At 42.0% G+C, this 12651-nt stretch overlaps 2 protein-coding genes across 5 annotated transcripts in view; one reads left to right on the plus strand and one right to left on the minus strand.

The window, feature by feature from the left end:
• The window catches only part of RBM27 (RNA binding motif protein 27), a 32954-nt gene extending 23929 nt beyond the window's left edge, over positions 1-9025 (minus strand). Inside the window, exons 1-4 of one of the 4 annotated variants that reach the window (XM_083487794.1) lie at positions 8739-9025; positions 5578-5696; positions 4564-4688; positions 472-563 (exon numbers count right to left, since the gene is read on the minus strand). In XM_083487794.1, the coding sequence (XP_083343920.1) occupies positions 472-563; positions 4564-4688; positions 5578-5696; positions 8739-8797 (395 nt within the window). In that variant the 5' untranslated portion in view covers positions 8798-9025. The other 3 variants (XM_083487793.1, XM_083487796.1, XM_083487795.1) reach the window with 3 other exon arrangements.
• A 141-nt stretch (positions 9026-9166) lies between these two features.
• LARS1 (leucyl-tRNA synthetase 1) overlaps positions 9167-12651 on the plus strand; it is a 45758-nt gene continuing 42273 nt past the window's right edge. The window contains exon 1 of the mRNA XM_083487772.1: positions 9167-9426. Within this exon, the coding sequence (XP_083343898.1) occupies positions 9424-9426 (3 nt within the window). The 5' untranslated portion in view covers positions 9167-9423. The remainder of the gene's footprint in view (positions 9427-12651) is intronic.

Below are 12651 nucleotides of genomic sequence, written 5' to 3' on the forward strand. Positions count from 1 at the left end.
TGTTAGGTGTAATAGCCTTAAAGAAAATAAACTCCAAATTGTTTGTCTTATTAAGGATGCTAGTATTGCATAAAAATAAAATCATATTAATATGGTTGGGGACCACCCCCCTCCTGCAGAAAACAATTATTTGCATCCATGGGCACAGAAGATTCAATTATTTCATTTATATCCCATCTTTCCTGCAGCAAGCTCAAGGTGGGGTACATAGTTCTCCTCCACCCATTTTACCCTCACAATAACCCTGTGAGGTAAGTTAGGCTAAAAGTGATTGTCTGGCCCTCAAGGTGACCTGTTAATGGATTATGTGAGAATCTGTAAAACTTCCTGATCATAATACAAAAGGAGGGGACACATACATTACCAAATTTATCACAAAACTTATTATGATGTCTGAAACAGAGAAGTTTAATTGATTAGGAGGCCAACAATTGCTAACAAGTGTTAAAGAAGAATACTTCAGGTACTAACCTTTGCTCATTAGAATCTGAACGATTTTTCTGTGGGCTAGTATATTTCTTCTTTTTACCCTCTCGCTCATCTTCAAAAGTCTCCTGAAATGGCTAAAGACAAAAAGCAAAACATCACCTCACACGAAGCTCACTTCCGGGGGTGAGGGGGAAGACCCCAAAGAATATAAAAACCCATTTAAGCAATAAGAGAGCAAGGCTCGAGACAAGTCACTGTATACACATTTTAAATTTGCTTCTAGTGTGAATTGTAATGAAGAGGACAACTACAAAACAACCATCTCTCCCCATATGAACCAACCTGGACCCTGCAATCACCACCTGAGGCTCTTCATCATATGCTTCCTCCACAAGAGGTCTGGAGGGTGACAACGTAAGAATGGGTCTGTTCTGTGGTGGCTCCCCCCTCCTCCCAGGGAGGCTTGCCTGGCACCTATTTGTAGGCGCTAGGCAAAAACACTCTTCTCTCAGGCCTTTGCCTAATTAAACAATCTATCGTCTTTTAAATGGGGTAGGTGGCCTGCTTTGGTTTGTTACTATGGTATTCATTTTTCTGTTATTGTAAACTGCCCTGTAATCCTAGGATGAAGGGTGGTATAAACATTCAACAAACAAACAAAAGTCCATCATAATTTTTTTTTATAATTGTTACCTTAAAAAAAAATTATTTTAATTTTGAAACTGCTACAATTTAGGTTTAAAAAGATTGCCTTTACAGTATAACTGCGGAAGCACTCATAATTTGTTGCAATATTCCTTGTGTTCAACAAGGCTGGATTACTACTTGGACTCAGAAGACTTCCACAAACTGGGCGGGGCGGTGGTGTCACAACTAATATGCTGTTTTATTACTTTCATTGGGTCTATGGGGAGAAGTCCATGAAGACATTTCAAGGCTTTAAAATGTCAAAACTAGATTTTCAAATTGGGGCCTGAAACAAACTGGCAACCAGAGCAGTCAGGCCAGAATTGGTGTGTGTTATATGTTCATGCTTCCTTGTTCTAGTTAACAATCTAGCTGCCATGTTCTGAAATAACTGTAATTTGGAAACTGTATTCAAAGTCAGCTCAACGTATGACACATTGCAGTAGTCTAATGTGAAGGTTACCAGAGCACAGACAACTGAAACCACGCTCATGTCTAGCTGGATAGGAACACAGCTGAGCTAGCTGACAGAAGGCACTCCATGCCACTGAGGCAACCTATGCTTTCAATGACCAAGTTGGATCCAAGAGTACCATCAAGCTGTGCACCTGCTCCTTCAAAGGGAGTGCAACACCTTCAAAAAGAAGATGCATTCTACTCATGCAGACAGAGGACCTGCACATTACCAGTGTCTTAAGTCTTATTTGGATTAAGCTTCAGTTTGTTGGCCCTCAGCTAGCCCAGAGTTCCATGCAGTTGTTAAAAAGAATGGGAGATAAATTTGAACTCTGTGCTTTGGAAGCTTCATGCAGCTGAACAATATCTTTGAAGCACTACCTTCTGGAGAGAACAAACCAAGTAGGAACAAAGCCTATTCTCAACTCTGACAGCCTCTCTGTAAGAATATTATGGTCAATGGTATCAAAAAGTGCAGGGAGGTCAAGAAAAAATCAATATGGCCACATCCAACCTGTCCCTTTCCTGACACCAGGCCAACAAAGGCAGTCTCAGCAACAAAGGCAGGCCTGAATGCCAACTGAAATGAAAAATCAGTTTCATCCAAGAGTTATTGGAGCTATTTCTGGGTTATTAGTTTTCATAAGCAGAAGAGCTGAAATCTCTAAACAGTCACTGAGAGGAGCTCTGCAAAAAGTTTGCAACAGTCTGTAATCTCAAAGCCATTAGCTTTCATTACATAATGCAATTCATACTTTCTAAAAAAGTTTGTGGAAGAAAGACAACAAAAGTGTGACAGAATATACTGAACTGTCTATAGAAAGGGGGGAGTCTAAACATGATTTAAGCATTCTCTAGTTAATCTTTTGATATCTAAGAGAATTTAGAATTAGAAATAAAAATCACCTCTAACATTACATGAAATACAGGCATATGAGATGGGGGAGGAGCGGGACTGTGTGGTGTGAGGCTATCATGTCTCATTTGACCTTATCTAAGTATAGCCAAATACTTTGCTGTAATATGTCCACCACTTACATCAGATCAGCCCGTCTGAGCTATGAACACATTACACTTTAACTGGTTTATTTCCTCCACTACTTACTCTTAAACAAGACACCCCTAGCACTATGAACTGTACAATCTTAGAACAGCCAAGGTTGTAGGATTTTAGCAAGCAATGTATGAAGTCAGGATTCAGGATAGGTAACAGCATGCAGGGGTACTTGAAGTTGTGGACTCTGGTAGAGCGCCTCTCTTTTCAAGTAAACTTTCTCAAAAAGCAGAAGGTTGCAGAGGTCTGGTTATCTGGCTTCAGAATCAACTTTAAAGCCTGGTTGCACTCCCTTAATAGGAGTGACATTAGATTTAATAGGTTTAGGCACTGGGTGTGCTGACTGATTCAGCTTCATCATTAGAAGGACAAGTGTAGCATGGAGAACCTTCTATCAGTTTAGATTGGTACAACAGTTACAACTGCAACTTTGCTGCACTTGCAGCACTGATGTGACCTCCCAGGGGCACAAGCCTGGGTAGGGTGTATGGAGGTCCTGGGCTGCCATACGACAAGACTTCCCTCTCGGTCTCGCTGATGTTGTCCAAAAGAAAGCAGAGCAATACATTGGGCACCTGTTTGGCTGCAGGAGTTACTAGGAGGAGGCATACAAGACACCACCCAACTGCCTTAGGCACCCCACTCTGGATTTGTGTAGAGTTTGCTCCTTAAGACTTTTATACTCCTAAATATGTCCTGCAAATCAGTGTGCATAGATTGTTCCTCAGGGTTTACTCCCAAAGCCTTTCATACAAATGAGTATAGCTGCAAGGTAGAGACGGTTTAGGATCAGTGTTTTCCTTCTCCTAGATGGGGTACCCTCCCAGGTTGACAAGCCCCATCTAGGACAACTGTAACTGGACAGATAGTTTAACTTGTTATCCACACCATGGTAACCACCTGTCTGGATTATGCAAGATGTTGTGTGTGGGCCTGTCTCTGAAAATTGTCCAGAAACCTCAGTCAGAATATGGCTGCAAGGTTACTGAGAGAGATGAGAACATTGCACCAGTGCTCATCACCTTCACTGGCTTCAAATCTGTTTCCAGGCCCAATTCAAAATGCTGATATTGACCTTCAGTCTTTTATGGCTGCGGGACAGGGTACCTGGAGGATTGCTTCATCCTATATGCACCTACAAGTCTTTGGGAGACCCATCACTGGGTGCTTCCACCAGGTGACTGCAGAGAGCACGGTATTATATTTTTTGGTACCACATGAATACCTCTTTTGTTACCCAAGAAAATCTTTTAATAAAAACAGTTTAAAAAAGAATAATAATCCAGGACTTTCAAAGTCTTTTATAGCTTTAAACTGTTTCAACCTTATTATTTTATTCTCATCTCCTTGTATTTTGGGTTGCATTGTTTTTAACTGATACTTTTTATTTCACTACTTAATCAATTTTAATTTGCTTTCTTTTATGTAGTAAGATGCCTGAAGAACCTTGTTACAGAGTAGGCTATAAATAAATGTAAAAGCACAGTGTTGACACCTCAAGTTTACCAAGCCATTCATCATCTAAAAGGGCTGAACTATGAAAGAAATGTTCACTTTGCTAACTGCCATACATAGCTTTTCAAAATAACGTGCATAACTATTAACAATGGACCTGCACTATAAAAGATAGTGAAACTGTCACCTGCATGTGTGTGTGTCCACACATGTACGTACACACACCAGCTTATCTGCTGCCTTTGGATATTAAAGGGGGAAAAACTTCTCATGTTTCTAATAAAGCTAGACTAAGGCTGCAATCCTATAATTGCCTGTCAATAAGTCACATTGAACTCAAGGGTGCTTGCTATCGAGTAGATATGTATAAGACTATACTGCATGGCTTCAATCCTATGCACACACTAGGACACACTTCTGAACAAACATGCACAGGATTGCACCAAGAGACACAAGCAAATGACAAAGAAATTTAACATTACCTCCTCTTTGATTTCTTCCTTGACCTGACACACAGGCTTCAACTCTGGCTTTGCTGGTTCATTGGGAGCTAGGTAATCCTTGGTGTATAGGCTCTCGAAGAGTTTATCAACAAAGCCTGAGGTTTCTGGAAGAGACATACAGAAAAAAGGAATCATTCCAAAAGAGATCCTACTCCCTAGTTTTATATTAATCACACTTTGATCCAGGCCAGTTGAATTCCTTGTGCCTGAAAGAGCGCTGGTCTAGTTTTCTCATTAGCAAAAAAGTCTGCCATGCTACACTGCAAGTCTCTTTAAAAGTAAGGAGTATTTAAAAATTCATTTGCCAAGTGACACGGAGGTCTACCATTTGAAGGAAATGAAATGTTCCACAAAAGTACACTCTTGTATGGTGTTGTCACCATAGTTAAGATCAACCAGTCTATGGTTCAGACAACTCACTAAACTGTAATTAATCTAATTACATTTTAGTCAGTGCTAAACTATGGTTTAGTATTACACTGAAATGCAGCCAATGTTTTGCGGCTTATGTTCAAACACTTTGTGATTCATATTTGTATTTCATAGCTAACACATGCTACACTAACTTAGAGATGAACTGGTTTGTGCCATAATAAAATTGTGCTCTAGTTACTTCTATTTTTTTGTCTTCATAAGTTAATATGGATACTCTTTGGCCAATGTAAAGATGTATTTCTTCAGTAACTGTGCACAGAAGTTAAAACTATCTGTGACCAGGGGGGGGGGGGTTCACACTCTTATATACTGCTTAATTGTAAATAGGCAAAGTTCCTTTATGAGTACAGTACAATTGTTTTACTGAGAAGTTTATACAGTTGGAGCTGCTATCATATAATTAAGCTCCATCTAGGTGACCCTTGGGGGTCCCTTCAGACTCTACAAATCTATGATTCTATCTCCAGGTCTCCTACCTAAAGTTTCCTACCACCATATTCACAAAATCCTGCCATTAGCAAGAAATAAAATAAAATAAAATAAAAATCACAGCAGTACCTTTTTGCAGAAAGACATCTAGCTGATCAGCGCAGAAAGCCTTCAGTTCTTTTTCTGGTTTATCTTTTTTGACCAATGCCACAACATAGTTAGCCAAGGCTGATGGATCGGCATCACATCTAAGGAAAAAAATACTGCTATCGTTATGTAACTTACAGCATTATGAGTCTAATACACAATGAAGCATTACAATGGATTCCTCTTCAGTGAAAACATGTCATTAAGCATGAATACCTCCCCTCATTATTAAGTAGCATGTCCCACAAATTTTAGTGGGCCATGCTTCCAAGTACATATGCTTAGGCTCAGAGCCTTAGAATGAAGTCTTCTAATTCAAGGGTGGATAGAACATCTTGCTATTGTTTTAATTTAACTAGTGCTCGATACAAAAATAGAATTGATACAAAAATAGAAATTATGTTGAACAAATGCTATACAAACAAATAAGCAAACCTACTACTTGGTATGATACATAAAAGAGGCCTGCTTGATCATGCCAAAGGTGCATCTAGTCCAATTCCCTGTTTTCACCATGGCCAACCTATGAGAAGCAAGCAGGGCATGACTGCAGCAGGGCTCTCCCCAATTCTGATTTCCACAGTTGAGCAAAGAAAGTGTCCTTTCTGAGGTTTTTAATTCAGCTGAATTAAACACTTCCTCTTTGCTCCTGGATGCTGAACCACAAATGGCTTAATTACCTGGGCAACTGGGCCATAGCAAAATGGTACGACATATGATTGGCATGCAAAGAGTATCAGTTTAATGCCTGGAGACTCCAGTTAAAGTCTAGGTGGGACCCCGGCATGAGACTCAAGACAGCCAACTCAACAATAATGTGAGATGGACCAAAGGATCTGGCTCAGTATAAGGTAGCTGTAGATATTCAAGAAATCTAAAACATACGGTAAGTTAGAGACATTTTTCTACTTTTCGTATGTTAAATGAAGCATGTTTTTATGACCAGTTCTGAAACCAGGGCTGAAAAAATGCATGTTGATCTAACAAGGACATAATATTCAAAACTAGGTTTCAGCAACTGTATTTACATACAGCTGTGACTGCAAGCATAACTCCAACAACTATCAATATTAACCAAATATGTAATTTAGCAGATTAACTAAAATGGTTTGCCCAGAAACTACTATGCACAACTAAATATACTGGGTGAAATTTAATGTTGCGCTATGATAAACATTCAATCTGCACAAGCTTATCCAGTAGCCAGAAGGAACAATTTATTCTACCCCCACCCCTGTACTAGGGGTACTCCTAACCCTCCTGAGCCAATTTCAGGGGGCAAGCAGGGGGAGGAGAGTGGGGAAGCCCCATTCCACAAACAGAAGCCGTTGCCTAGGACTTTCACTCATAGAGTTTGCTAGGTGAATCCCACCCACAGTAAAGAATTTAGGAACTTTTCATGGTCATAATTATGCAAGTCTGTAATTATGGATTAAATGCCAAAATTGCCCAGAAATGCAAATGTGAACTTGCTACTTCTTTATTGTTTAATAATAAATCAGAATTTTGTAGTAGTTGAAATAGGAAATGCATATTAAAGCCAACAAAAACACAAAGGCAGTATAATTAGCACTTGAAATGTCTTCAAGGAACTGGGCAGGCATTTGAAAATTATTGCTTCACAACTCTATGCAGCAGAGAAGTACACATTAAGATTATACAAATGAGACAGAAATGTAAATGTCTATTTACAACAAGGTAGTTCAAGTTTAGTTTTAACTGACTCTTGGCATATTCAAGAGTGTCTGTAGTCTTAACTCTCTGTTCAGAACTTTAAACTGAAGTCACGTATCAATTCAAGCTAATAGTTTAGTGTAGAGTACTTGCTCCCAAAGTTAAGTGCAGGGAAGTTGACATGTTAGCTCCTGGGCCAAAAAGACAATTAACAGACCAACTGCATATATATATATAATATAAGATTTCCGTCTAGTGTCTCTGCCTGCTTATCACTGATGCAGTGATATACACTCACAATTTAAGTGTCAGCTTGACAAAACACCAGCTTATTAAGCAACAATGTCAAACTCTCAGTATATATCCAGGATGGGGAACTGTATCTTAACAGTGGTCCAAAACTCCCCTACTCCCATGGGCCACTTTGACAACTGCAGATATGGGAGATAGCAAGGCTTTTGTGGAGGGTTGCTGTGAACCCTTCCAAATGGAGGCTCACATATATTATAAAGACACCACAGTCTCCACTGTGCCTCATTTCCAAAAAGTAAACACAGACCCTGGGTAAGCAGCCCAAGGAAACCCAAAGCAACTTATAACCAAAAGCTTGCAACTAAAAATAAAAACACAATCAAGATTGCCCTCTTCCGTCTGAAGTGCTCTTTTTAACTGCCCTAACAAACAACTTATCAACCCCCAACATTTCAGATGTTATGACAAAGGGATGGACACAGGATGGGGCAACATTTTGTCTCCACTGTCGCACTCCTGCAGTAAGGCACACTTGGCCTAATGCTGCATGTTTTAATTTTCAAGGAGCTGCTCTGAAGAGTAGTTCCCCTGGTTTTGTTAAAGTGATATATACTGTGGTAGCTATGCATTATAAAACAATTAGTCACCAGATTACAGTTTGGAATAACTACGAGCAAGTGCAGAAGACAGAAAGCAGCCCCCTGCATAGCCCAATAACCTCAGCACCTACTCTTTCCGTGTGTGTGTGTGTGTGTGTGTGTGTGTCCCCCACCCAAACAACCTACTTCCTCACGCGGCCCCTCAGCGGCCTCCCCGCCCCATAACCACTTATAACCTTAACCTCGTTCCTGAGGCACACCCCTAGTTGACGCCAGTTGCCCCGCACCCCCTGCCGACCCACAGCAGCTCTTCACGAATCCCCTCTTGCCGCCGCCGCCTCCTGGTACGAAGCCCATCCCCGCACATGTACCCCAGGACTTGAGGCATTTTACCAGTACCGACCCCCCCCTCACCTATTCATTCACCCCACTGACTCTTTAGCAAGGAGCCCCCACATACACGTAACTCCTCTTCCCCAGCTCGCCCCCCCCTTTCCTCGGTTGCCTCTCACCCCTCGGCTCCCTTCTCCCACATGGGAAGGCCTCCACCGCTGCCCCGCCGCCGCTGCCCCTCGCCCTCCTCCTCCACTCCCCACAACCAGCCCCCGCCGCACTCACATTGGCTCCAGCAACTTGGCCAGCCAGGATTTGAGCGCGTCCACGTTCTCTATGATCATGATGGTGGCGGCGGCGGCGCTGCTGCTGCTGCGGCGGCTACACTCCGGGCAGCATCTCTCCGGCTCCCTTCCCCCACCCGCCGCTCCCCCGCGAGCAGTTACTCGCCCGCGGCAGCTCCCCCGCTGTCCTGTCGCCCAGGCAGGGCCTAAGAGTCAGACCAGGAACTAGCTGAGCCGAGAGCGCAGCCGAACCTGCTGGGTGCCGGAGAGGGGGGAGGGCGGGCACCCGGTCTCCCGGCGGAGCCAATCGCACGGCGAGGCCCCGAGTCGAGCGAGCCAATCCGCGGCCGCGGGAGGTAGTGGGCGAGCGGGTGTGGGAGGGGGGTGAGTGGTGAAAGGCCGCAGCAGGCTAGGTCGAGGCAGCACGCGTGAAACCCTTTGCGGGCGCGCGAGCAACGTGAGCGGGAAAGAGGAGGGGGGAAATAACAAGGGTCGGCACCGCTCCCGAGGGCCAGGTGGCTTCGAGCCAGGCCTCGGCACGCCGTATAGACGGCGCTCGGGAACGTGCGCAGTGACTGCGAAGGAAGGGGTTGTCTCTGAGCGCGTGCAGAGTCCAATCCCGCCCCCAACAGACACAGGCATACACACGCACACAACCAGTGGATGGGACTGCAACCAAATAAAGTATGGTATGTCCTCTGCGTTTTCCAAAGCATGGAAGCATAGTTTCCATTTTATTTCTAGCAAGTGGAAGGTCGCTTGCGAATTATTGGTTCCGAGCTCAGTGGAATACGTATTAGGAGTCAACGTACATAGGAATCTTTCTTAGAGACATTTCTTTGTAAACTGCAATTCTAAACACGCGTACTAGAAAGTTCTGAGCTTGCGTGTTCTCCAATGGGGGTGGGGCCCTCATGGAATCTAAACCCCACCCCCTTGGTATGCAGAGATTTTAGCCAATCTCCCGGTGTTAGCTGTAAGGGGTTGCCCCCTGGCCCCTCTGTGACTGGAACAGTGTCAGTGATCTGGACTTATGGTTTGGATTGTGCCGTACAGAACTCGTCTTTTCTCAGTAGAAAATTGGTCTGATCTGTGCGTCTCTATTTCTAGAGACGTGCTTGCAAGGTGCGATCCTGCTTTGTTCTGCAATATTACGTTTAGTATCCGTTTCAAGAAAGTTTACACACTTACCTGGGAGTAAGTCCCAATGGAGACAATAGGACTTCTAAGTCTTGGATCGTGCAGCAGTGCACTCAACAAAACAAGGAACAACCAGTTCCAGTTGAGATTGATGTCTAAAAGAAAGGATATGGTAACAAAGTGCATTACTGGATTTTTGGGAGGAGAAATCACTTGACATGCATTAAGTCCACAACTTGAGTGAGGGTTTTGTTCTGGGGATTGCACTTAAAACTAAAATTGTATATAGTGAAAACCCATTGGGTTCAATGGCGGGTGGGATTGCCATAGTTACTTTTCCCAAAACCTTGCTCCCTCTTTAATTTTTCTTTTGCAGTGTGCATAAAGCCGAATATGCACAAGTTAAATGCATGTAAGTTGAGGGTTTACTGTACTGTGAAAGGAAAGCAGCAAACATAATAAAGTTGAATCATTCTTCCTGATATGAAAGTTTCTTTGAATTCTAGGACTTATGACACTTATGATACACTTATGTATATGCACCTATTATAAGGTTGTCTGAAAGCTCTAGACATTGTGAAGCTGGGCACATGACAGTCCTCAGACCATTTCAAGTGGGCCTCAGTTGCAGAGCCTGCCCAGGGCCTCTTCATTTGTCTGACCTGCTCCATAGCCTTATGGTTAGACCTGTGTCCATATGAGCAGCTCCTTGCATGCTGAGTAAAGGTGGCTGGGAGACAGATGAAGGGAAGGAAGTTCTCCTTCCTCTGAAAGAAAAGAGCCACAAGACCTGGTGAAAGAAATTAGAAAGGGAGATAAAAGGCTAATTATCATAATTGTTAATATTAATAAGAAGAAATAAACTCTGAATAATAATTATTAGTAAATTGGAAACTTAAAGGAAGGTCATAAGAGTAGAAAGCTGTTATATAGGAGTAAGAAGTTATTAAATAAACTGGTAGCCTGGGAATGGAAGGAATTTAAGTACAGGTGGAGTTTGAAAGGAAAATGGGAGAAGAAATCACAGATTGCTAAAAATACGTTTTCTGAGAGTGGTAAGGGGAAAATGTAAAAGAAAAAGCATTCTCCACTTAAAGCCTCTGGATCAGGAAATTCTACCCAAAATGGGGAGGCTGAGTTACAATACATTGAGAGTAAATGTCTTTACTTATCTTGAGAAACACAGCTATGGAATTCCTTGGCACAAGAAAATGCTGTAGCAAAGAATTTAGTAATTTCCAAAGATGGATTAGATATTAATAGAAAGCAAAAGTAATTGCCAACTGTAAACACCTTTGATGGGTTTTGTTTTCTGTAAACTACTTAGAAGTGATTGTTGTCTTTAACAACCAAGCAGTTATATATGTTTTATGAAATAAATAAAATTATGCCACACTCTGCCTCCATCTGCCACAATTTTGTGGCTGACACTGCCCTTACACTACCATTTTATGACTGGTGGGCCTCTAATTTTCAGCTGGCTCAAGCCTGTGGATTGAAGGTTCAAGACCCGCGCATGAACCGAGTTGGTTTAACTAAACTAAATTGGAACTTGTCATTCCAATTTATTATGTACATGAGCATACCATAATAAATATTATTTTGCTTTCTGATAGCAGACCAAGATAAATAGCTATATTAAGAACAATGAGTAAACAGCAGATTTGAAATGGCAGCCATTTTGAAATCACTCAGTGATGTGTGTTAAAACAGTACTGTATATTAGCTTCACCTGGTTAAAGAAAAATAGCATAACACCATAGCTATTTGAGGTACTAAAGCTTATGTTCTGTAAGTGCTGTATACAGTGGTACCTCAGCTTAAGAACTTAATTCATTCCGGAGGTCCGTTCTTAACCTGAAACTGTTCTTAACCTGAAGCACCACTTTAGCTAATGGGGTCTCCTGCTGCGCTGCTGGAGCACGATTTCTGTTCTCATCCTGAAGCAAAGTTCTTAACCTGAAGCACTATTTCTGGGTTAGCAGAGTCTGTAACCTGAAGCGTATGTAACCTGAGGTACCATTGTATTAGTTTCACACCCTGCTGAAGAACAAAGGTATAGAATGCACAATAATTTTTTTTAATTTTAATTTTAACATTACTGTATTCTATCATGTTTTTAAGTGGACCTTAGGTTTTGTCTATGGATCTGTATAAATGAATACCATGTATAATCTGCAAACTGAACCAGTGTCTTGGGGCTAATATAGTTTCATCATGTTAAAGCTTCTGATCATTCCTTCATACCTTTCTATTTCTGAAACACAGGCTTTGACAAAGGCTTCTCATGGTTTTAGCACATTTATTTTACAGCGTATTTTATTTATTATACATTTCCACCCAGAACACAGTGGGACAATCCCAGGTGAATGGGTAAACGGGAACACTAACCCCAGTTAGTTGGAAGTAGTTGGCATAGTGAATTTGGTGGGATTCGCATCTGAAAACATACACACAATAAAGATTGCTTTGGGTGTCTACCATCCACTGCACCCTGACTGCATGTGACTTTGAAGGTGCAGAAGCTGTTTCCCGTTTTTTAAGGTTTTTCTACAACTTCCAGGGGCTTTGAATGCTTATGACAGAACTATGCAGAAAACTATTCTGTCAAAATACATACATAGTTTCTGCTCCTGTTAAAGCTCTTAGGGCAGGACTCCTGCAATACTATCGTATAGCCAAAACGGGCTCTTTTTTAAGCGTGAAGGAGGAATCAAAGGATATTGCTAAGCTGTCAATTCTTCGTTGTCACATGGACAAAGCGGGAGGGTGGA

Source organism: Podarcis liolepis (assembly GCF_965112155.1).
Source record: "Podarcis liolepis genome assembly, chromosome: 2".
Taxonomy (NCBI): Eukaryota; Metazoa; Chordata; class Lepidosauria; order Squamata; family Lacertidae; genus Podarcis; species Podarcis liolepis.